General features: G+C 35.1%; 1 protein-coding gene across 3 annotated transcripts in view; it reads left to right on the top strand.

Annotated features, from left to right (window-relative positions):
* Window positions 1–27,151, top strand: part of ENPP2 (ectonucleotide pyrophosphatase/phosphodiesterase 2) — a 131,622-nt gene that overhangs the window by 53,845 nt on the left and 50,626 nt on the right. For 2 of the 3 annotated variants that reach the window (XM_044668930.1, XM_044668923.1), the window contains exons 9-12: window positions 1,541–1,596; window positions 10,298–10,363; window positions 11,019–11,091; window positions 18,522–18,630. In XM_044668930.1, coding sequence (XP_044524865.1) covers window positions 1,541–1,596; window positions 10,298–10,363; window positions 11,019–11,091; window positions 18,522–18,630 — 304 coding nt within the window. Of the gene's footprint in view, window positions 1–1,540; window positions 1,597–10,297; window positions 10,364–11,018; window positions 11,092–15,864; window positions 16,021–18,521; window positions 18,631–27,151 lie in introns of all 3 variants that reach the window. The other variant, XM_044668916.1, reaches the window with a different exon arrangement.

Here is a 27,151-nt window from a genome sequence, read left to right as displayed (position 1 = left end):
CTTCTTCTTCTTCTTCTTCCTTCTTCTTCCTTCTTCTTCCTTCTTCTTTCTTCTTTCTTCTTTCTTCTTCTTTCTTCTCCCGACTTCATTCTCTCTGTCATTTACATAAACATACATAATATAGTATTGTTAATTATGGCTGGATGAGAAGATGTAGGTGAATTGTAGGCTGCCTCATTAGCAAGAGTACACATGCCAGTGAGATCACAGATCCATCAAAGTATATCTAAACATTATATGTAAAATCACAATTTGTAAGCAGTACTGATGCTGTGAGAATGTTTCCCAACCAGAAGTAGAAATATTTATTGAGCTGGTTTTTAAGGAAAAGCTAGATTGCAGATTTCAAACTGGAAGAGGGCTTAGGAGACGTCTCATTGAAACTGCTTGGTGGCACAGTGGATAGAGTGCCAGGCCTGGAGTTAGGAAGATCTGCATTCAAGTCTTGTGTCAGACACTTCTTTGCTATGTGACCATGGGCAAGTCACTTAACCTCATTTACCTCAGTTTCCTCATCTGAAAAATGAGTTGGAGAAAGAAAGAATTGGCAAATCACTTCAACATCTTTACCAAGAAAAGCCCAAATGGGGTCAAAAAGAGTCAGATACAATTAAAAATAACTGAACAACAACAAGCAAAAACTGAGATGAATTTGAACCCAGGTTTTCTGACTCCAGAATTAGTGATCACTCTATTGTGGCACACTGCATTTTGCAAGCTTGATTTATTGACTTGAATACTATAAAAAAGTCTGACACGGATGCTAATTTATTGGTCTTTGAGCTTTTGAATAATAAGGGAAACCCATGTTATGATTTTTTTTAATCGTTAGGTAACATGAGTGGGACCTTGCCACTGTGTAAAGCACTTACTGGACAATATTAGCACAGAAGCTTTTTATTATGAAAGTAGATGGGAAATTAAATTCTACAAACATTTAATAAACACCCACTATAAACAAGGACCAGCTAGGTGGCGAAGTGGGTAGAGTGCTGGGCATTGGGAAGACTTGAATCCAAATCTGGCATCAGATACTAGCTACATGATCCCGGCCAAATCACTTAACCCTGTTTGTCTCAATTTCCTCATCTGTAAAATAAGCTGGTGAAGAAAATGGCAAACTAATCCAGAATTTTTGCTAAGAAAACCCCAAATGGGGTCACAGAGAGTCAGACACAGTTGAAAAGACTGAATGAACAACAACAGCATCAAAATACAAGGTACTGTGCTGGGAATTGTGAATACAAAGGCTGATGTGACAGATAGAACTCTCGAGGTGTTTATATTTTAATAGCTAAAAGGCAATTGAACTCCAAAATAATCATTATATGGAAGCCTTAACAAAAATATTAATAATATATGGAAATAAATCTTGAATTCATCTGCAAATGACCGCAAATTAATGTTAAATTTATGGAGAAGGTGTTGTATGTGTGGGAGATGTAAGAGAGATGATACAGTGCATCTTAATGCCTGTTTTTCTTTTGGGACCCAAATTCAGAATGTCTTATAGATAAGCCTCTTATATTTTCCTCATTAGATATGGATTACAGCCACCAAGCAAGGGGTGAAAGCCGGGACATTCTTCTGGTCTGTGTAAGTGACTTTTATTTTGTGGTTAATTGAAGAATTAAATTCTGAATTCATTTTTTAATAATAATAACAACTAACATTACGTAGCCTGTTAAGATATACCAAATGTTTTACCTATATTAATTTACTGTATTCTCATACCCACTACAATTCAGTTCCCAGCTATGGTATTCATTTTGGTTTAATACAAGAAGTATCAGAAACATTTCATTCCTGGGTTTCCAATGAATCACCGAAGAGTTATTTAGGGATTTCTTTCATTTATTCATTTTGTTCATTCTTTAAAAGTAAAGAAAGGTATAAGCAAGGAGAAATCTTTCTTCTTCCATATCGTTATCAGAGCCTTTTTTTTATCACTACTTAACAGAGTTTTAGTAAGTTCCCACCTAGGGAATGTATATTTCTCTTCCTCTCTATTTTTTACTGTGGCTTGCATTATCATTTTCTATAAATATATTACAACATGCTCTATTTATTTTGGTCTGTGACTTCAAAACGTTTGTGTGGTCTTGGGCTGCTGGGAATTTGATGTAGTGGTCTGGTGGTGGGGAAGGCTAGACGGGAGGCCAGGAAGACCTCTGTTTCAGCCCCATTTTGTCCACTGCACTCAGCTTGGGTTTCCCTAAGGAGAAAATGGAGCTAAGTCCCTTCCCCACAGAGGTGTTGGGGGGGGGGAGGATTAGTAGTTAATGTTTATGAAACGATGCTAAGATGAAACATACCTAATAAAAGTGTCAACATGTTGATTTTTTAAAAAAAGCCTCCTCAGTAAGAAAAGGAATCTGTTTCAGCTTGCATTGGGATTTTGTTTCCACTAAGATGTTCTTTCCATTTTTTTTATATAAACCACCTTTGCCGTTTATGCCTTAACAAAAATCTGCCTATTCTGTAATAGTAGTGTGCTGAAAGCAATCACAAGTTCAAGTTAATCCAGACTGGCACCACCTATATTCTCTAACTACAGGAATAAAAGTTGCTTTTTTAAGTTTTTAAGAGTCAAATTGAAATGGGGTTTGGTGATTTGAATCTAGGACAGAAGGTCCCTTTAAAGGTTTTTCCCAACCCCCTTAAAGTGTTCCTGAATTGAGAAATGAGTGTAGGTGTATTGGAAATGACATTGCTTAACTTAAATGGCGTGTTGATCTACCAATTTAATCTTATGAACGCTATATTTTTTTTAACCCTTGGCTGTAATGAATTCTTGTAGGACTCCCTTCTCCCTCTATTCGGTGCATTTGGCCAGCAAAGTGGAGTGATGCCAGTAACATAATTAATACAGAGAACTCCCCTCTCTCCCCTACTCTGAATATGTGCAAGGGTTAGTTGAAAAGGCACACTGTTTGGGTTTTGAATCTTGATGTTCTCCACCCCCTTCTGGCACCTTTCAAGAAGGTTGCTGTTGTGCTCCAAAGATGCCTATGATTTTGTCTCTTTTACTTTCCATATTATTTTTCCTTTCCATTCTATATGCTGGAAACTCTTAGGAAGTTTTTCTAAATCAAAGGATCATAGTTTAGTTGGGTTGCAATCCTCCTTCAGAGACTTATTAACTGTATGACCTTGGGCAAGTCACTCAACTGTTATTGGAGCTATAGTTTCTTCCCCTGTAAATGGATTGCCTCTAAAGTAATTTCTGGATCTCAGTCTATGATTCCAAGTACCTATAATGTGTAGAGCATTATACAAAGACCTTGTAGCCCCATTGTTTTATGTTTTATCCATTTCTGTACAAGTCACATCCCACATGAACCATACCTTCTTTTTCTGGTAAAGAGACATACAAAGTATAAAAAGATAAAGCAATAAAGACAACAGAAAAACATATAACCTTCACTGAGCTGATAATAAGGAGCTGAGTTTTTATAAGGTTGATTTAACATAGTTAAATTTTTTCATATGGAAAACTCCATAGAAATTAAGGTTACACACATACTTCTGTGCACATATTTAAGGGCAGTGAAGCTATAAAGATAAAACTTGCATGTATGCTCCTAATTTTAATAATTTGGAAGGAATTCCACTAAGACGTCTATACTGATCCTTACCTTTCAACAGAATTGTACTAAAATGACATTTCAAGAGTTTTTTTTTTTTCATAGGGAAGGGAGGAATGTCTCAAGTTGGGAAGATGTGTTGGTTATTTGTTCATTTACTTATTCATTCATTCAACAAGCTTAAGCACACTGGCTATGAAATTAGTTATTTCTTCTTGTTTTCCATCAGTACATGTGAAGCACAGATGATCATCTTTCCTTATGATGATTTGATTGAAGACAAGTCATTGAATCTTTTAAATCATCGTCATTAGCAGCAGCAGCATACCTCTACTTTACATTTATTATCTCATTTGTCCCTCACAAGTTCCCAGTAAATGTGGCTAGTACAAGTATTATTATGCCTTAAACCTGTAGCTAGGTGGCATAGTGGATAGAGTGCTGGACTTGGAATCAGAAAGACCTAAATTTGAATCTTCCTTAGAAGTTTACTAGCTGTGTGACTCAGCAAATCAATTAACCTTTCTCTTACTTAGCCTCATCTAAAAAATAGGGATAATAGTAGCACTTTCCTCACAAGGTTGTTGTGAGGATCAAATAAAATGAAATCGTATTTTAAAACATCATCATAAATACTTTTAATCATATTAAACCTTGTTAAAACTAATACTTGCTAATACATTAATAATTCAGATAAGAAAACTGGGGATCAGTAACATGACGTACTTATTCAAGGTCAGAAAACCAATGAATGGCAGAGCCAGGATTTTAATCCATGTTCTTTTGGCTCCAAACCCACTGTTTTCTTCTTAGAACCATTCTTCAGTAGTTACTTCTCCAGGTCAATCAAAATCATGGAACTTTGGGGCTCAGAATAGTCTTAGAGAATGGTTAGGTCAGCTTCTGCCATTTTTGACAGATGAGAAACTGGTACTGAGTCATTATGTCCCTTTGTCAAGATCATCCAGCCAATGGACTGAAGCCAAGGCTCTACCACTAAAGTCCTTACCTTTTCCACTATACTCTGCTCCCAGTTAAGAGTCCAGGAGAAGTGAGTATTCACTATCAACATAGGAGGAAGGCAAAAGAAGTTAAGTGGGTTCCCTCAAAGACAGGTACCAAAACTGACTCAATTTTGTCCATTGTAAGTATCAGTGCATAGTCTATCCCCAAAGTCCAAAAGAATCCTCTTTGCTCAGAACTCCAGGAGACACTCTTCAGAGTTCATTTTTGTCATTGATTGGCTAGATGAGGGCAACAAAGTCCATATCAAAGTTTATGTGCTTTATGAGAATTATGAGAATTTTTCTCAAGATCCTGATTGGGACTTGACTTTCTTTCCAGACTGATCTTATATTACTTCCTCTCATGCTCTCCATATCCTCACCAAAATGGTATATTTTCTGTTCCCTGTACATGACATTACATGTCCTCACTCCCTAACTCTCCGTCTTTTCCCAGGCTGTCTTCTCCATGCCTGGAATTCTCTCCTTTCTCACCTCTCCCTCTGGGAATTCTTCCCTTCCTTCAAAGCTCAGCTCAAGTACCACTTCTTAAGTGAATCCTTTCTAGATTCTTCTCCTTCCTAAGTTGTTAGTATCCTGCTCTCTATAAAATTTCTTTGTAAGTATTTTATATACATTTAGCAATAACTCATTTGTGCATGCCATTTCCCTCTAATATAATGTATGCTCCTTCAGGGCAAGGATGATCCTTTTTTTGTCTTTGTATCCTTGATGTCTAGACTATTGTAGGTACTTTTGCAATAGTTGTTGAATGAATGTCGAATAAACTTGGAAACAGAATGTGGACTTCTGGCTCAGTTTTCTGTACAACTTTCAAGTGGTCTCTGAAACTGTCTACAGATATCAACTAAGTGTCACCTACTGTCAGGCTCTTCATAAAGGATTTTTGGTTATAAATTCCTATCCCTAATTTGGAAATACCAATGTCTTCTGTTCCAAAAAGGAACTCTCCTGATAAGTGAGAAGAATTTATATAAGTATAATTACCTATTGGCTGCTTTGAAATACAATTCAATTGACTGGAAGGAAGGGGAAGAAAATTGAATTTTTAAGGTAAGGTTAATATCATCATTTTTTGGATTCTCAATATTATATTCTGTTTCCTTCTAAGAGTAAGAGTACAATTTGGCTTAATAATGTATTGCACCAACATGGCATTTTTATAGTCTTCTATATTTGTTTCATCTGTGATCTCATTTTTGTCTTCAGAGGGCCAAAGAGGAAGAGATAGCACCCTTGCTCAGGAAGGAAGAGATTTAGGTGCTCTTATAGGGCTTATGACCAAAAGCTAACTGAAGGGAATTTTTCACTTGAAGGCAAAAGGTCCCCTTGAATCAGAAGGAATGCAGAAGTTCTACTTAGAGCAGTATCTTGTATATAATAGGTGCCAAATGTTTTGTTTCATTGAAATTTTAAAGCCCTGGGCTCTCTGTCTCTTTATTCTGTGTTAGGGCAGAAGAGGGCATGATTATTCCTGGATTGTTCTAATTAGATAGGAGAATGAAAGGAAGCAGTCTTATAACTTGTAACATATGAACCAGAATGATTCTTGGGCATCTTCCCTCTAAACACCAAGATGACATTAGTTACCATTTGTTGAGGCATGTGGTATAATGGAAAGAGGATTGTAACTGAAACGATAGGTCCCAAGTTCAAATTCCCTTTTTAACACTTTCTGAGTCATCTTAGACAAGCCACTCAACCTCTCTGGGCTTCAGTTTCTTCAACTATAAAATGAGATTAAATAGCTTGCGAGATCCATTACATCTATGGACCTTTGATCTGAGTATAGTTCTATCTCCTTAGAATCTCTATAAAGATTGTTGACACTCATCTATTTGTGAGTGATTCATAGGCTTTTATTTCTTTTGAAGGGAGAAAATATTTGTCTTACCCATAAGTGCCTCTCTTCTACTCTAGTATGTAATTCTTAGACAAACAGACCGCATGCATTTATTGAGAGGCAATGTGACATAGTGGAAAGAACATTGGTCTTGGAGTAAGAAGACTAAAGTTTATTCCCTGGCTCTGATATTTTTTAGGTATGCTACCCAAAGCAAACCACTGAGCCCAAGTTTGCTTAACTCTGGTACTATTCACTCACATGGTTGTTGTGAGAAAAAATGCTTTGTGAGTTCTCAAGTGTCATATGAATGAGTTGTTTGTATACATTAGCTATTCATTCTTTGTAACTCACAAGAATGAGTCATGTGTCCAAATATTAAAGCCTTTTGGCCCATTAAGATAGGTTCTTGCCATCATTAAAATGATAACATCTTAATTTCTTTAACATCTGGGACTTCTCTACTGTGAACTCAAGTTCTTTCATGAAACTAGACATCATGAATATCATACATAATTTATTGGATTCTATGTATTATTATTTGGTTCCTCCAAATGTTTGAGACTCTTTAATACTTTGTGTTTAATACTACTTTGTATAGTGTTTTATATTTTTTAAAGCTTCATCACATCCATGCTCTTATTTGATGAAGCTTTTAAAAAATATAAAATACTATACAAAACAAAGTAGTATTAAAACTGCAACTCCATGAAGTTATCACAGTGCCTTCCATTCTTTATAAATACTTTATTGATGCCTGACAATTGACCATGCAGGGTAGGTATCACAATCACATTTTCTATACATCTTCTATATACAAAATATCTACTATTTTCTTCTATTGAATTTGTGATTTCATGAGTATAGGGAGTTCCTGTTAATATGTTTCCCTTACCAATAAATATAAATACTTTTTCTTCTTCTGGTCTTGGAGAGTTGCTTCCAGGCACTGAAAAAATTAGTAACTTTCTCAGGGTTGTATAACTGATATGTATCAGAGGCAGTAGAACCAAGGTTTCACTGACTCCAAAGCTCTTTTTCTATCCACTACACCATACTGCCTCAGTCTGGTATGATTCTTGTCTTTTCAATTAGCTTTTTATGTCTGACTTCTTTTTAATGGTCAAAACAACTTTTGTGAACCATTAGAAAACAAATTTTAGTTCTTGACCTGGATCGCTAGTGAAAATCTTTAGAAATGTAGTTTGTTATTTCTTGTCATGGCAGCATATGAAGTTTTATGGTGTTAGTGTACTATAAGATTTAATAAACTTATAGCACACCAAGACTTTTGGGACAGTTTGTAGAGCATCACCCATTACATACTGAATATTTTGGATATATTGGTCTATCCATTCTCATTGAAGTTCATTCTTTAAGTTTCAGATTCTATTTCTGAACTTTTAACTAAAGGAAATGTCTTTGTTCTTCAGCAGTGTGGAAGAAGCACTGTCTGGAATCATGGGAAATGAGTTTGTATCTCGACTCTTCTATGTGACATTGTGAAAGTCACTAAATGTTTCTCTTGACCTTAGTTTCCTTTTTCTATGACATGAGGGGGGAATATAAGATGACCTCAAAGATCTGTTCTTGCTCAAGTTCTATGATCCTTTTAACCTTATTTCCAACTGCTAAGGTTTCATCCTATTCTTTTCTCTTACTGTTTTATTTAGTTTTTGCCACTCCACCATATAGATTTTCTACCCTTCTCCTGTATTTGCAAATTCAGCATCAATACTATCTGACATTAAAGGAAGTAAAGCAGGAATATTAAAGTATGTTCATCTTTTTGTTTGGATAAGCAAAACTGTTTGGAGGTACCTTGTTTTTGTTAGACATTTCATTTTAAGTTTCTGTTAGTTAGGAACCATATTTTGGGGGCATTTCTGGGAAGTAAGTTGACTTATCTGAGATCATAAGGCTGGTTAGTCACAAAGCTAGGCATGGAACCCAAGTCTTCTATCTCTTTGTTCTGTGCTATTTCCTCTACCATCCAATATTTTATTATTGTTTCTCTTCTGATTTTTATTATTTTTAAATGTATAATTGTTTATGTTTATATAATTATATGTATTTTAATTAACATTATTTCTAATGTTTCTAATTTCTAATATATAATTATCAAATTATTCTAATTTGAACTATTAGTTTGGAATCATTCTGTTTGTAATAAGGTTCTTCTGCCATCATTTGTAAATTTCATACTAACTTCATTTAACTGAGCATGTTTTAAAGTTACAATAGAGACAGATTAAAGGATGTATAACCTTTGCCTTTCTAAGTTAGAAATTCAAAATACGTAGTGATCATATTCAGACCAAGTGAATTTATTGTGTTAAGATTAATCATCACTTTACTATCTTGATCTTTAAATAAATCTAGCATATAACACAAAAGGTCATACTCCAAAGAAGGGAGTTAAGGTGCGTTTGAATTTGGGGTTAAGTAGGAACCAGTAAAAGCTCAAGGAATGAAATAATTAAAATTCAACTTTCAAACTACATTAGAGATCATTCAGTTCAATACTGTTGCTTAACAGTAAAAAACAGTAAAAAAAACACAAAACTTGACTCATAAAAGGATAAACCAATTTGCCCATGGTTCCTTTTATCTTTTTCTTTTTAAAAGCAAACTCAGTTAAACCTCTTTTTAAAAAAAGCCTGAACTTTCAGCTTGTAAGACTCTAATATCTACATTTGTTTCTTCTCTTAGAATAGAACAACCAGAAAGAAATGTTGTATTTTCCAGCCTGTAATACATAAGAATGGAGCCTGGGATCTTTTATTATATTTGTTTCTAGTTGCTGTCATAATAATGAGACTGATTTATTATTATCATACTAATTATTTATTATAATCATTCAGTAATAATTGAATTGATCAACCAATCTCCTATGACCATGAATTTCTTGAGAGTAAGGACTATCTTTTCCTTTTTTTTTGTATCACCAGGGCTTAGAACAGTATAGATATATAGTAGGCAGTTAATAAATGCTTATTGACTATATGCATATGCACTAATGATACAAAGATAAGAATTGGATTACTTTTTGCCCTTCAGTTGTTTACGTTCTACTGCAAGCTCTTGTATAAGTTCAGTGCAAGAACCCAGTTTGAGCAAGGCAGCCACAATGGAGGAAAATTATACTTTTTTCCTCAGTCTCATAATGATAGATACCTTCCCTATATAAAAGGGAATATTCCTAATATTCCTAAAGGCATTTTTTTAACCATTAACCTTCCATCTTAGAATCAATAATAAGTGTTGGTTCCTAGGCAGAAGAGCTGTGAGAGTTGGTCACCCAGCTAATCTGGGGCCAGATTTGAACTCAGGACCTTCTCTTTCCTGCCCTGACTTCCTGAGTTGCCCCCACCTTAAGACATCTTCAAGATCCTATAGTCCAACTCTCTCATTTTAGAGATGAGGAATCTGGGGCCCAGAGAAGTCAAATGTGTTGTCGAAGGACACCTGGCTAATTAATGGCAGAGCTGAAATACAGACCTCCTCACTCTACCCCACTATATTCTGTTTCTCTAATTATACATTGCCTCTCTAGAGTACAAGTTGATCAAGAAGGTTCTTCACTTGGACCATGAATCACTTTTTCCAACTTTGGTGTGTTCTGTGGCAAGAGTTGAGCAATGTAGACTGTGGCAAATGGAAACATGAATTTAAACACTAATATGAAAGAGGATTTTTACTAAAGTCAAGTGAAAACAGATTGTGACAAATAAGATCAGCTTGGCCCACTGGCGGTATAAAAACTCATCCTATTTGAAGTTGTTTTTTCTTCTGCAGTTCCAACATTAACTACATGTCCTGTGTATGTCTTTGAACTCTAGTGTCATCCCTCATGAGCGAAGAATATTAACAATACTGCAGTGGCTTACCCTTCCAGACAATGAAAGGTAATTTTTCTTTTCTATTTTTCTTTCTTTTTCTTGTAAATTTCCATTTTAGATTTGGATTACATGGAAAACTAGATGGAACATTAAACCAGGATTCCAGCCAATGTTTGGTATTATTAACGTTGTGTGACTCTTAGTCTTAATCATGTCACAGGTTCCTTAAGAGGGATAGAATGGGCTGTGATTATCAAGGAACATTTAATTTCATGGATTAGCATCAAATATTTATCCTATTTATTGTAACCCAGCTTAAATAAATCAGGAGCTTTGGTAAATAAATGTACAAGTAGAACCCTAAGACTTGAGAAAATGTCAAGACTTAATTGTGATTTTAATAAAAAATTCTTATATGATACAGCTTTCTTAGCCCATGTGAGTTTTCCTTGGGCCATGTACTCTCTTGGATGTTGCCTGGTGCCCTTCACCACATGTATTCTGATAACTTAATAAAGATTTAGAGTGACTAATTGCTAAATTGTGTTGGGAGGGGTGGAGAGGGAACCGATGGAAGAAAAACTCATGAGTTTTCCATAATAGAAACAGTGGTTGGGAGGTTAATTCACTTCATTTGAGAGGATATTTTTCTGGGTCATGAGAGGACATTTGGTATATGTGGGGTTGAGAGAGAGATTCTGATGCCCAATCTTTCTTGTAGGCCTTCCGTGTATGCCTTCTATTCTGAACAGCCAGATGCAGCTGGACACAAATATGGCCCATTTGGCCCTGAGGTTAGTATATTCATAATCTGCTCGAGGGACAGGTTTCGTTGAGCTACTGTCTGCTCTCCTTCTGGGATACTGGATTCAGTTCTTGGGCAAAGCAAACACAGTCGGTTTATAGGAATAGTGTATCTATGTTGTTGGTGTATAACAAAAAAGTTTTTAAATTAAGGACACTTGGTTTGAGTTTTCAGGTGTCTGTCTTTCAGAAAAAGTTTTGGGTCAGATTGTGTCAATGAAAAACAGGTCTTAAAATTGGTATTCTAAGAAGTGGGGGAATAATCGAGTTCAGATGTCTTGTATGATGCATATGTTTACATATATAAAAGTTCTATGATTCATTCATTGTGGGGAGACTCCCATTTCAGGAGTTCCCTCCACCTGCAACTCATCTATGAAAGTTGGACTTACCCAGAGTCACACAGATAGTGTCAGAGATGGAATTTGAATCAAAATCTTCTTGGCTATGACTTCAGATTTTATCCAATACGCCATGTTGCCACTGGGCTATCATGAACACAATTTAGAAATGAGTACTTTTAATCCTTGAATTTAGAGTTAAAGGAAGTGAAGATGAAAAGGATTCTAAAATTCTTTCAAAGATTGAGTCTGATAATAAAACTATATTAATAGTTCACAATTACATAATTAGAGACATTTGTAATATATTAAGTGGGGAGCTAGCTTAGGAGCAAGGAAGACCTAGATTCAAGTTCAAACTCTGACATTTTCTTTATGATCTTGACCGATTTACTTAATGGCTCAAAGATTGAAGCAACTTTCTAATATTTTAAGTTGCAAACGTTTCACTTGCATTGGCAGAGGGAGTTTCCTCACCATGGAGTTCCTTAAGCTAGTGAAATCATAGCTTTAGTACCTATTCCCTAATAATTAAAATGTTATTTATCTACATAAACACACTTGATCTTCATGATAGCCCTGTGAGGTAGATTGGGTACATCTTACCCTTGATTTGTGATTGAAGAAACTGAGATAATTTGTTAATAGACAAATGACTAGTTTATGGCAAAGCTGGGATTCCAACCTAGTACTTCTAACTCGAAGTCTGGTATTTCTAAAACATGGTAGCTTACAATCCAACCCAATCAATATTTGTTAAATGTCTTCTATATGCAAAACACTCAAATAATTGTTGAATGTTTGGATCAAACTTGGATTGAGGGTAGAGTATACAGAAAAGAGGCATTGATGAAGAGTGGTTATTGTTAAATATCCAAGACCAAAACTGCCTTTTAAAAGGAACAAAATACTCTTAAACTAAAGATGGTTTTAAATCAGAATCAATTTTGGTTGCAGACTTTCTTTTTCACAGGGCCTATCAATATAATTTAGAATTCTAAGAAGAGGCTGCTGTGAGTGTTTGGGGTATTATTTTAGTGTCAAATCATACTCTATACTGGCATTTCAGTATAGACATTTTCCAAATTCTGCAATTTGTACATTTTAGCCATTTTGATGTATTTAAGTTTTTTTAAACCCCTCTTTATTCATTTAGAGCTGTGAGATTTTCTTTTTCTGAGAATCTAAAATTTTACTTCTGTGGCCAGTTTCTTTAAAAATGTCTGTTGTTGGAGACTGAAAGATTCTCTGATATTCCATGAAAATGCCATTAATAAAACCAAGTTCACAGAATAGTGTGCATATTGTGACGGTGGGAGAGTTAGAGAGTTAGAGTATCATTATTCCCATTTCATAGATGTAGAAAACAAATATCAGAGTGGTCATTTGACTTGTGTAAGATTGCAAAGTCAGTGGCGCCTAAGCCTCATGAATGCAACCAGCCTAGGTCCTTTCATGCCTCATTCTTATGAAGCATGAATAATATTGTCATCTATACTCATATTATAGTAGGAGACTTATTACCTCCTAGTATCTAGCTGGGTCCAAATAGTTCCCATTGGATGATCAGTGCTATATTTTAAGGGATAGTTCAATAAATGAAGGAGGTGTTAAAGACTTTTATAAGATGTTTACTCAGATCTTTCTTCTGTTGAATATACTCTTTGGGCTCAAAATTATAACAAATGAATGTTGTCTTCTCATAATATATTTTTCAAAGTATTGTGTGGTTCATCTAAGGAACTGGTGATCTCAAGGATTTTTTATCAGGTAAAGTATGATTTTGTGCTTTAAAATGATAAGGCAGTGGAATGGACATGGAGAAGGAATTTGAAATTCTTCCTGGTAAAACACTGTGGAATACAAATTGCGTATCAGAAATTCAAGTTGGCACTTTGTTTGACTACAGGTATCAAGCTCTTCATGAAAAAGATACTTAATTATCCTATCAAACTTTGTACTCCTGCAAAAGAGTTTTGCTCCTGGTTTCACAGTGTACTGGTGAATGTTCAGAAATGTGCTTGCTTTCGGATTTCTGCGATCTGTCTTTTACCTTCTGTGCTTCCTCAGTGACACTCTGGTAGGTTGCCCTTCCAGGTCGAGAGGCAGAGCTTTGGCTGGCTAGTTACTACCTTCCTCAGATGGCCTAGCATACTTTTGAAAGCAGGGCCAATAGCCCTCCCTTGTCTACCCTCAATAACCTTAGGCTAATTCTTCTCAAGTCAGGCTAGAGAATGGCTGGTTAATGAGAACGTAGCTTTCTACTCCCTCTAACTTTAGAAGGAGGAAACTTATGCAACATAATCATTGGACGAAAACCTGTTCCAACTAAAACCTATTCTTGCTGCTCCTCTAACATGCTGTCTTGGAATGACTCTTGGGAGTCTTCAGAATGTTTAGGTCTCTTGCAAATGGCCTGGAGTTTGATGGGCAGATTTGAGCTCTTGCTGAATGTGTTTGGGAACCATGAAATGAGAAATTTCTTTTTTCCTTCTTGCTTCTCTTCTCATTGGGACTTGCCTGAAAGCTTGAAGCATTTTAAAAATCAAAGTCTGTGGGGCCGTACCTTCCAAAATTTCCACCCGTGAGAGGGATGAGTGGCAAACAGAATCTCCTTTTGCAACTGCTTGTCCTGGAAATGATGAATTAGCATGGCAGATCTTCCCTGCCTCCCTGGATACACTAACATTATTCTTCCCCTTCTCACCTCCTGCATTCAAATGATTCTGTGACCAGCCCAACCAAGAAATATTCTTTAGGCAGGCCTACAATAAATGACATTTATAGTTCACCTTTGTAGCACCAACAAAGCAGGGTGTACCCATTTTACTTTAGGGGTTAAATCCCAAAAGAGTAGTTGGTTATCATTGTTCTCTGGATGTTCAAAAACAGATTTCCATAGCTGCTCTCCACCCTTCCCAATTCCCCAAAGGAGGTACTTTCTGGTAGAAAATATTTAAGTAGATTATTTCCTTCAGAGGCCATCAAAAACTAAAAGTGTTTAATTACTTTTTGTCTTAGAATTTCCCCAAACTGAAAAGAGAGATTTTTGGCATATTAAAAATGTTTCATTGATAGCCTTAGTACTAGAACTTCTTCAGCAAAGGACTAGATACAGAGGCTATAATGGCAGTGACATGCTGTTCTGAGGTGATGTAGAGAGCTTATCTCAACGCTTCTTTAAGTCTAAAAATGATTTTTTGCCTCCCTGGCTAATTCCATACTTGGAGTTACTATTTTTTGTTGATAACGTGCTAATAAAAGTGACATTATTGTGACTTATGTCCATGAGGTCCTTGAGTGAATCCTACCCTATGTGGCTCTTAGCCTATTGGGTCACAGATTTAGTTAGAATGCACCTTAGAGGTCATTTAATCCAACCCTCTTATTGTGTGAGGGAAGAAAATGAGGCCAAGTGACTTATCCAACATGATATGGGTAGCAGGTGGCATAGGTACTTCTACTCCATTGTGCCACAATGTTTTTCATGTAGCAGTAACCATGCCATGCCTTTCCTAAAGGCAGTGGTTTCTGGCAGGAAAAAAATTTACATTTATTATTTCCTCCAGGAGATATCAGAATTCAAAAGGGCTTAATGATTTTTTTAGATTTTCCCTAATTTCTTTTTTTTTAAACCCTTGCCTTCCATCTTAGAATCAATAGTGTGTATTGATTCCAAGACAGAAGAGCAGTAAGGGGTAGGAAATGGGGGTTAAATGTCTTGCTCAGGGTTACACAGCTAGTAAATGTTTGAGGCCAAATTTGAACCCAGGACCTCCCATCTCTAGGCTTGGCTCTCAATTCATTGAACCACCTTGCTGCCCCCAAGCAACTGCATACAAAGGTTGCATCAAGACATGAACTGAGATGGCTGGATTCAAAGTCCAGAGTGCTAACCATTACACTATGGAACCAATACTCCTTAATTTCAAAAGGAAAATTTTAGAATTTAAAAAACCCAGCATCTAGATGAACCAGCCACCCAGAGATGGGAGATCTAGAACTAAAGGAATCCTTCATAGGCTGTGAAATGCCAGCTCATTGATGCATTCAGTTGAGGAATTCTTTCTTTAACTTCCCCAAAGATTTCCTCCGCAAGTTGGCCTCTTTTGCTAATATCAACCCACATGGGTATTTATTCATAAAATAGGCTCCCTAACTTCATTTCAATTACAGATTTCCTTTATACTCATGCTATTAGTGCAAAAGCTGCTACCCTGCCAGCAAGAACAATTTAGGGAGTTTCTCTCTGCAGGAGGTCCCTAAATTGTTCCTTCTACCAATTTCCTTATCACCTAAGAAGCCTTTTTCTTTCTGGCCAAGAATCTACTGACACCAAATGGCAAAGGGTTAGCTGTTCTCTCTGCCCCTGATGGGTGGCAGGCTTCTTCTGAGTCCAGACATCTCTCTCCGCCAGTACAGGAGAGTAGTTATGGCCCCCCTCTTACTCCGGCTAAAAGACCTAAGAGGAAGCTAACTCCTAAGAGGAGACAGGAAAGACCAGTTGCTTCTTCAAAGAAACAAAGAAGAAAATTACATAGGATGACCCATTATGCTGCGGAAGCCCGTCGGGATAAAGTAAGTTGACCTATTGTTTATGTCAGGAAGGCCAGCGTGAAGGCTCTCCTTGGCACCTTAGAATGTTAGAATTGTAGTGCTACTTCCTGGGTGGGAAGTCTGCCCAAAGTTTTACTTAATTTTCAGAGTCCATTGACTTTCAGAGTCCAGTGAATACAAGGCAGCCTTCTTGCTTCTGATGGATACATGAAAAGCTTTCTAGAAGGACTTTTAACAAGTTCAGCAAGTTAGAAAAACCCAATTCTCCCCGTCATCACCTCGCTTCTACCAAAACTAGTTCTAGCATCTGAATTCCCAAGTGTATACAGAAAACTGTTGCTTTAAGTTGAAACATTTCCTCATTTTCCCTGACTTAGATCCTCTGACAAAAGGGACTTTCCAAGCTTTCTTTCCAAAGAAAATTGTTACTTGCTCAATCTTAAATAATGACATCCTTCCAACAGGGAGAAAATGGGGAAGACAGTGAGGATAGTTTGACCTCAAAAGGAGAAAACTCCTTAAAACAGTTGGCTTACATCATTTGGCAGCTTTGTAACCAAACATACTTTCAGGTTAGAACCTGAAGGGTAGAGGTAGCAATAAAGAGTAAACAGGAGAAAGTATTGTTGGTATAATCTTGCACTGATGGGTAATATCTACATTGCCAGAACATCTGAAAAGCCCAAAGGTTCATTTTTTTTGTTTGACTATGAAACATCAAACTTCTTGTGAGTTAGTATATCATAGAAAGTAAAGTTCAAACTTAGTCCTGTTTATCTACATCTGCATTCTTGGCACTCTTTGGAGGGAAGATGAGTTCTTCGCTGCTACTGATGGCAGCAACAGGGACTTGAGAAACTATATTTTGTTCTTTATGTTCTTTATGTTTAGACAACAATTTCAAGCAGGGTTTTCTCTATCAGTTAGCACATCTGGGAGTATCTAGAGTTCTTTCCTCTGGTTTCAGGATGAAACTTTCAGTGACATTTGCTTTGCAACAATTTCAGACACTTAACCCTATCTTGAAAGATTAAATCATCCCATTGGAATGGAATTAGGAGGCCTTAATTCTTCTCAGGTGATGCTAACAGAATGTAGTTTTTAGGTAATATAAAGTAAGCATATTATTTGAAGGAAAATATCCATGTGATGTCTTGTGATATTTCAAAAGTTGTGAGTTAACATACTCTCATATTCATGTTTGAGAACTCGACTGAAAAACATTTTATTTAATAAAGTTGAGAGAAGTTAGACCAGCGTACTGGCAGACTAAAACTTTCAAGGATGGGGGCAGCTGGGTGGCTCAGTGGATTGGAGCCAGGCCTAGAGATGGGACGTCCTGGGCTCAAATATGGCCTCAGACATTTCCCAGCTGTGTGACCCTGGGCAAGTCTCTTAGCCCCCATTGCCTATCCCTTACCACTCTTCTGCCTTGGTAGCAATACACAGTATTGAGTCTAAGATTATTAAATTATTATTAAAAAAAACATTGAAGGAAAGTAATTGGTTAAGGGATCAAAATGAGGTCTTTTCCTTTGAAAACAATCTTCAGAATCTTCTTTTTTTCAACAGGATGATCAAAAATCCATATGAAAGAAACCAAATGCTTTCTTTTTGTTTAAAACTAGTCATAGTATCATAGATTTGGAACTGGAAGGGACCTTAGAGTTCACTGAGTCCTATTTCTTCATTTTACAGTTATCTATGAATAGAAACCCAGATAGTTAAATGCCCAATTCCAAGTTGGTCTCTTCCTGACTCTGAAGTCAAGTGTGCTAGCCACTTTGCCATGACTCTTAAGGGACACATGTTCTTTTCAAAATAAATCAGAAAGAATTTTCGTGTCAAAATGATTATGCTATGAATTTTTAGAAAATCTTCCACTATTCAAAGTCACTGAATTTCCTTTCCTTTTATGAAGATAATAGTGAAGATCTTTGGAAGGTTCTTTGGTACCATTGCATCGACAATGTCCTGATTTATATGTTATGAAAGCTTAGGTACAAAAGCCAACACTACTATTTTTGGAATACCTTCACTTTAAGAAGCATTAAGTACATACTATGTGTTCTAGGCTTTCCTTGGTGCTGAAACTTCTTTTTGATAAACTTACTCTTCTGTTTTGTTGATCTTCTTGTTTCCCCTTGTTCCTGCATCTCATGGTCCCTTGAGAGCTTCAAATGGTTAGCTATTTCTGTTCACCTTAAAAGATTATATTCTTAAAACTCTACTTTCAAAAATAATAGGAGCTGATACATCTTTAAAAAACAAAAATTGCATCCTTATAAGTAATTCATGTATGTGTATGTGCATTTTATACATACCTACATATATATGAATTATAATGAAGTCGTTAGCTCTATTAGCTCTGATAATTGGAGGGAAAATCTTCCTAGCCAAAGCTCTACCTCTTCATACAGAAGGATACCCTCCAGAATTTTCTGAGGAAAATTGGTGAGAAATAAGAAAAGGAAAGCAGAGAGACAAGAACTGACTTGGTTGTTCTTCAACATTTTTTGCAGATGACAAATCCTCTGAGGGAAATTGACAAAACTGTGGGACAGTTAATGGATGGACTGAAACAACTGAAACTACATCGTTGTGTTAATGTCATCTTTGTTGGAGACCATGGTAAAGTCTTTTCCACCTATAGAATAAACATTTTAAAAGGATGGCTTCTTAGTTGATGTTTAACAGTGAGGATAAAAACAGATAATAATTTGCCAATTAATGAATAAGTAATTTTAAATATAGACTATACCTCTAAACTAAGAGAGATATCATCCAAAGGGAAAACCCCCACAACCTTCTCCAATATTTAAGTCTAATTAAAATGGATATTGTTTTTCTCATCTTCTCACCCTTATGCGCTGTCTCATCATGTTCAGTTTCTTCCCTTTAAAAAAATCAAATCCTTCACATGGGCATAACCCATTATATTCCAGAGTTTTCTCTGCTCTTCTTTTAATTTTTCTTGGATACCAGGGCAGAACTCAAGCTTGATGTGTTCTCATACTTTCATTGAATAACTGTGCACATCCTTCTCTGGTCATATAGGTTCCTTGTAATGTCTTTTAGCTAAATCTTGTGGTTGTATATTACAGTGTTATACAAAATCAACATATTAAGACCAATTTACTATGTGAGAACTTTTTTATATTTCTTCTTCCAGTTCAACAACAATGTTTCATTTATTTTTATTTCTAGTCTCTTGTCTTGTTGTGTTTGTTTTCATTCTTTTACAAAGAGAGCAATTTTAGGCTACATTTAGGTTTTGCATGCATCAGATTTGGGGAAATGATGTATTGCCCTGACCTGACACAGCAGAGTAAGTGCTGAGCACGGGCTGCATCCTTTTCAGTCTAACATATAATCTTTCTGTGACTTTGTAATATGCTGAGGACTATGCTAAAAATCTCAGTTCTTCCCTCTAAAGGTACTATACTTTACTAATTGTATAAATGGCTTTTGACAACAGTATATGGTTCTGCCAATTATTTTCAATAGAGAAGTTCCAGAACCTCTTAGGGACTGAAATTAGGCAGAAAGGGTATTTTTCAGAGAAAGCAATAGGATGGCGAGAGAATATTTTTCTATTGTTTTAAAAAAAAGTGCCAATAATGGGTCTTCATGTGGTGGTAGAGGAATTCATTGATTAGATGATCTTTAAGTTCCATCTGAGCTCCAAAGTTCTGCCATCTATGATATGATTTAACTTTCACTAAACTTTTGAAAGATCAGGAATATGAGGTCTACAGAGGCTCTATGACAAAGAAACAAAGCAGATTAGTAGAAGATCCAGAATTAGGACTAAAGTCTTTTGATTCCACTTTCAGTATTCAAAAATATGAAGTAGGCTGGGCATAGATAACCACTGAAATGGTGTTATTTGTCTACTGGCAAAACCCAATATGTGACTCTCATATGAAATACTGATCTCTATATGTAAAGAGGTATCGATTGATTAAGATGTCTGAGGTTTTGAATTATTATATTTTAAAACACCTTATAGAATATAGGTCTCTTGACTTTGAGAACATTGTAGAACAAACTGTATGGGGGTGGGACCAATATATGGTCAAATGATGGAAATCATTTGTCTAAGAAGGAAAACTGATGAATTTTTGTAAAGTCATATAAAACATGATATAAAACAATATAATGATTACAATTAGAAAATGGGAAGTTCAACCAGAGTGGAGGAATCAAAGATGAGTAGAATAATTTGAATACAAAGTTGTTACCTATTCAGGAGATTTAAAATATATACATATATAAGTATGTGCCTATCCTTTATCTGAATGAGGTAAGTATCTTTCTCAAATTCAAGAGGTTAGATTAGGAGGCCTTTTGGTATTTCTTCTTCCTCCTTTATCAATTTTCCCATGAATCCATGATTTAATTGACAAGGCTACTCCCTCAGTGAGTATAGATGGCAATCTGCCCCTGATTTCTTGTCCTATGCAACTTTGCCTATATTCCCTTAAACTATTTTTATGGAAAAGGTGACTAGAGCTGGATTCTAATAATGCAATTAGTTGGATTTACAATTGATTGAATAGCTAGGCTCAAATATTAGTTGTCAACAATTAATATCAAATTGCTAAAAGGTCTCCAGGATGGTACCCCAGCATTTGTTTTTGGTTTTGTGCTATTTAATAATTTTTTCAATGACTTGGATAAAGACATCGATAGTATGCGTATCAGATATGTAAATGACACAACTTTGGGCGGGATGGCTAATACACTAGCTGACAGAATCATGATCCAAAAAGAAATTGACAAGTTAGAGCATTGGACTGGATTTAATATAATGGAATTAATTAAGGATATATGTAAAGGCTTATACTTGGGTTCCAAGAATCAGCCTTATAAGAACAGGATAGAAGGCAGAGGTACATAGCAGTTTGTCTGAAAATGGTTTGGGGATATTAGTGAATCATAAACTCATTATAAGTCAACAGTGTATTAAGACTGCATGTCTTCTAGGAACAAGGAAGCAATATTTCCTCTGTACTATGTATTAGACAACTATGTGTAGATTATGTTCAGTTCTATGGAGGACTTTGATTAGCTGGAAAACACCCAGAAGAGAACAACCAGGATGTTGAAAGAGCTTAAGTCTATGCTTTATATGGCTCAATTGGAGGAAAAAGGGATGTTGACCTGGAGAGGAGAATGTTAGGGAATAGAGGAGGTAAAGATAGCTATTGTTTCTGAACGACTTTCATTTAGAGGAGGGTTTAGGCTTGTTCTGTTGGGATCGAAAGAATGGAACCATTGGGTAGAAATAACAAGGAGGAATATTTAGGATTGGTCTATGATCTCTAGAAAATTTCCCAATTATCAGAGCTGTACAAAACTGGAATGGGTTGCTTCAGGAGGTAGTGGGTTTCCCCTCAGTGGATATCTTCAAGCAGAGACTTAATGATCATGCATCAGGTAATAATATAGTGGGGAAATGATTTTATGAAAGGCTTGTAGAATGACTCCTGAGGTCTCTTTCAACTCTCTCAAATTTCAACTCTCAAAATCTACCCATTATGTTGGAGGCCCTTAACATAGGTGTCCTAACAAGGTACAAGTTGACATGTATCCCTCCAACTGCCCATCTATTGTCTCTAACTCTAAATGCATGTCTGACCTGTCTCCTTTTCTTGGCACACATTTCCTGGAGGATACAGCATTTAATTAAATAGAATTATATTAGAATATAACACCATATAACAGAACTTCCTTTCTCTCAGAATGTTGTCTTTGAGCTGCATGGAGAAGCTATTATTTTTATATATAATAATACAATATTATTAATAATAAAAATATTAATGTTCATTTTCCTGAACTACTTAGAGGTAAAATAAAGTTTTGCCAATTCTAATCAGCTTTTTTCCTCTCTGACCACTGTAAAAAAAATATTCAAGACCAAGGACTCTAAATACTGATATAGGGCTTACCAGATTTTGGTTAATTTGGTTTCTAGTTCTTTGTTTATGAAAGATCAAGTGATATTTTGTGGAGTTATTTAGAGAATATTCATGATATTGTGCTTTATGCTAAAAAACAAAGGCAGTAAACCAGATCTGGTTATTATGATTCTAGATCTCTTTGAATTTCTTTCTTTCTCTCTTTCTGTCTGTCTCTCATATACACAGACTTTATTTAAAGTTTCAAATTCTCATCATCTTTTATTAAATGAGAAGGCAAGAAAAAGAAAAGCTTTTACAAATATTTATTATAGTCATGCAGAACAAATTTCTTCATTAGCCATGTTAAAAAAAAAAGCAAGAACTAGTAGCAATGCAACAAACCAGGCCACTCCTGAAGGACTTATGGAAAAGAATGCTATCCATATTGAGAGAAAGAACTATGGGAGTAGAAATGCAAAAGCAAAACATATGACATCACTTATCACATATATATGGATATGTGATTTGGGATTTAGACTTTTAAAAGATTGCTCTATGCCAAAAATTAATAATATGGAAATAGGTATCAAGTGATAACATTTGTACAACCCAGGGGTATTGCTTGTTGGCTCTGGGAATGGGAGAGAAGAGGGGAGGGAAAGAAAATGAATCATATAAACATGGAAAAATATTTAAAAATTAAAATTTAAAAAAAGCAAGAAAAGGGGGCAGCTGGGTAGCTCAGTGGATTGAGAGTCAGGCCTAGAGACAGGAGGTCCTAGGTTCAAATCTGGCCTCAGACACTTCCCAGCTGTGTGACCCTGGGCAAGTCACTTGACCCCCATTGCTCACCCTTACCACTCTTCCACCAAGGAGCCAATGCACAGAAAGAAGTTAAGGGTTTAAAAAAAAGAAAAAAAAGCAAGAAAAAAAGCAAGAAAAAAGGCCAAATGTTTCAATCTGCATTGTGGGTCCATCGATTTTCTATTTGGAGATGGATATCATTTTTTTATCGTGAGTACTTTGGAACTGTGATGTACCATTGTGTTGATCAGGGTTACTAAGTCTTTAATAGTTAATTATTTTTACAATATTGGTATTATTGTGTAAATTATTCTCATGGTTCTGCTATCTTCACTTTGCATTAGTTCCTACAGGTCTTCTCAAGTGTTTCTGAAACTATCCCTTCATTATGTTCATATACCATCACTTGCCCAGCCATTCTTTAAGTGATAGGCATTTTCTAGTTTCCAATTTTTTGCAATCACAAAAAAAGTTGCTATAAATATTTTTGTACTGTTCAGGATCTTTTTCTCCTTTCTGGGATATTTTTGGAATGTAACTCTAAAGCAGTATTGCAGGGTCAAAGAGTATGCGTACTTCAGTGACTTTTTGCAAGTTGCTCTCCATCATGGTTCGATTAGATCATAGTTCATTAGTTTGTAGTGCATTAGTTTATAGTACTTGTTTTCCAATGTCCCCTGAAGCATTTGCCATTTTCTTTTTTTGGAGGGGGTCTTCTTAGCCCATTTGATGGGTGTAAGGTTCTTCAGATTTGTTTTAATTTGCATTTCTCTAATTATAGTGATTTTGAATTGTTTCATATGATAATTCATAGCTTTAATTTATTTCTCTGAAAATTGCTTACTTCTATCCCTTGACCATTTATCATTTGCGGAATGGCTCTTATTCTTATAAATTTGACTCAGTCCTCTATATATTCTAGAAATGAGATTTTTATCAGAGAAAATACAAAGATTTTCTCCAGTTTTTTATTTTTTTCCTAATTTTAGCTGCATTGGTTTTGTTTATAAAACCTTTTTGTTTTATATAATCAAAATTATCCATTTTATCTCCTATGAACCACTTAATCTCTTGTTTGATCCTGAATTCTTTTCCCCTTCTATTGAAATAGAGGGAATTTCTTCCCTGTTTCGCCAATTTGCTTATCATATCACCCTTAATGTCAAAACCTTCACTCATTTTGAGCTTATCTGGGTATATGATATGAAATATTGGTCTATGCCTAGTTTTTGCCAGACTACTTTCAAATTTTCCCAACAATTTCTATCAAAAAGTAAATTCTTGCCCCAGTAGCTTATATCTTTGGGTTTACCATTCACTAGGTTTCTGTATTCAGTTTCTTCTGTGTATTGTATGCTTATTTGATCAACTCATTTCTTATCCAGTACCACATTGTTTGGAAGATATAGATTTATAACATATTTTGAGACCTGATATTACTAGGCTCCCTTCCTTCACATTTTTCCTATTGATTCACTTGTTATTCTTGGGCTTTTGTTCTTCCAGATGAATTTTGTTATTATTTTTTTCCAATTCTATAAAGCTACTTTTTGGTAATTTGATTTGTTTGGCTCTGAATAAGTAAATTAATTTGGGTAGCAACGTTTTATTATGTTGGCTGGTACTACATATGAATAAATAGTATTTCTCCAATTATCAAGATGTGTTTTTTTGTGCCAAGTGCATTTTATAATTGTGTTCATGTAGTTTATATGTGTTCTTTGTAGGTAGACTCCCAGGTCATAATGTCTGTAGTTACATTAAATGGACTTTCTCTTTTTATCTCTTCCTCCTGGATTTTGTTGACAATATACAGAAATGCTGATAATTTGTTTGGGTTTATTTTATATCCAGAAACTTTGCAAATAATTGTTGATTATTTATTATTTAGGTTCTTTTAGTTGACTGTCTAGAGTTTTTTAGGTAAATTATTATATCTTTTGCAAAAAATGATAGTTTTATTTATTCATTTCCAGTGCTTATTCTTTCAATTTCTTTTTCTTGCCATATTGGTCATATTGGTACAGATAGTATTTTTAGCACAATATATTTTTAAAATTCTTACCTTTGGTCTTAGAATCAAAACTGTGTATTGGTTCCAAAGCAGAAGAGTGGTAAGGGCTAGGAAATGGGGGTTAATTTACTTGCCCAGATTCACACAGCTGGAAAGTGTCAGAGGTCAGATTTGAATGCAGAACCTCTAGTCCTTAGACCTGGCTCTTTATCCACTGAGCCATGGTGCTTCCTCTTCTAGTACAACATTGAATAACAATGGTTCTAATTAAACATCCATGTTTCACGGCTGATTTTATTGGAAAGCCTTATAGCTTATCCTCATTACAGACAAGGTTTTCTTTTGGTTTGAAAGGCATAATCTTATCATTAAAAACAACAACAACTGTGTTTTATTCTCTGCTTGCTAGTATTTTTTATTTATTTTTTAATAGGAATGGGTGCTTCACTGGTATAAATCCAAACTGGTTATAATGTATGATCTTTGTGACATATTGCTGTAATTTCCTTGCTAGTATTTTGGTAATAATTTTTGTTTCAATATTCATCAGGAAAATTGGTCTAGTTTTTTTTCTCCTTATTTGATTTTCTTTGGTTTTGGTATCAAGACCATATTTGTATCATAGGATGAATTTGGAAGGACTCCTTTACCTTTTTTCCCCAAAACACTTTATGTAATATTGTAGTTAAATGTTCTTTAATTATTTGGTAGAATTTACTTGTAAATCCATCTCATCCTGGGTCTTATTTTTCTTAAAGAGGTCCCTTATGGCTTGCTCTATTGATTCTTCTGAGACAGATATTCTTTTTCCTGTTCTATTAATCTAGAAAATTTATATTTTTAAAAATATTCATCCATTTCATTGGATTTTCAGTTTTGTTGGCATATACTTGGGCAAAACAGTTTCCAACAATTGCTTTTATTTCCCATTTGTTGGTTATGAATTTACTTTATTTTGATGTTTGGAAATTGTTTTTTTTTTCTAATTTAAAAGTCAAATTAGCCAGTTTTTCTATTTTTTAAACTAGCTCTTAGCATGAATTAATTTTTCCCCCTTTGAATTTAATTCATCTCCTTTGAAACCATATTTCTTTCTGCTGTTTTATTGAGGGCTTATTTTTTTCTGTTTTTTTAGTTGCATTCTCTTCTTCTGCTCTTTCTCTTTTTTATTAATATAGGCATTTAGCGATATAAAAATTTCCCCAATTACTGTGTTAGGTACATTGACACTATTTTAAATGACATAATTGATTGTTTCTAGAATTTGTTCTTCAACTCACTCATTCTTTAGATTGTTTCCAATTAATTATAAAAATTTTATTATTTGGTTTCAAATTAAACTTTTTTTTATCAATGCTTCAAATGCCTTTTATATGGATATAATTTTATTGCATTATAATCAGAAAAAGATGCATTTGATATTTCTGCTTTTTTTGCATTTGTTTATAAGATTTTTAATCCCTGATGGTTAGTGAGTTTTTGTGAAGGTGCTGAGAAACAGATATACTCTTTTTAATTCCCATTCAGCATTCTCTAGAGGTCTATCATATTTAATTTTCCTAAAACTTTGCACATCTCCTTAACTTCTTTCTTGTTTATTTTATGGCTATAGTTATCTAGATCAGAGAGGGATAATTAAGGTCCACTAACAATATAGTTTTGCTGACTGTTTCCTCCTGTGCTATTTAACTTTTCCTTTAAATATTTGGATGCTATGCCATTTGGTGCATATATTCAATATTGATATTAATTTATTGTCTATAGCATTTCAAAAAAGCAAAATGTAGTTTCCCTAATTATCACTTTTAATTGGGTCTACTTTTTTTTTTTGCTTTGCCTGAGATCATTTTTGTCACTCCTGATTTTTCTTTTATTTCAGCTGAAGTCTAATCAATTCTACTCTAGCTTCTTATTTTAACTCTGTGTAGCTTGTTTCAAACGTGTTTCTTGTAAACAATATACTGTTATTTTCTGGTTTCTAATCCATTCTGCTATCCTTTTCTCTTTTATGGGTGAGCTCATTGCATTTATACTCAAAGTTATGATTTTGCTAACTGTGAATTTTCTTCTATCCTGATTTTATCTTATATACTTATCATTTTTTAACCTTGTCTCCTCTTCAGGAGTCTGCTTTTCTTCTGATCACTGCCTCCTTTAATCTTCCCTCCTTCTAATCCCCTCTTCACTTTCTCTTCTTTCCTTACCCTCCTATTACCCTTTTGCATAAAATTAATTCCTATCCTTTGAGTATATGTTTATTCTTCCCTCTTTGAACTTGTTCAGATGTTCATGAGTATTCTCCCCTCCCTGCCCTTCTCCCTATCCTCTCTTCCATTGTATACACTCTTCCTTGCATACTTAGTTTATATAAGGTAATTTCCCATTCCCCATTCTGCCTTTCTCTTTTTCTATTTCCTAGTGTACTCTT

Source organism: Gracilinanus agilis, chromosome 1 (assembly GCF_016433145.1).
Source record: "Gracilinanus agilis isolate LMUSP501 chromosome 1, AgileGrace, whole genome shotgun sequence".
Classification (NCBI taxonomy): Eukaryota; Metazoa; Chordata; class Mammalia; order Didelphimorphia; family Didelphidae; genus Gracilinanus; species Gracilinanus agilis.
The sequence above is the reverse complement of the archived record's forward strand: the minus strand, read 5'-3'. Positions and strand labels throughout refer to the sequence as shown.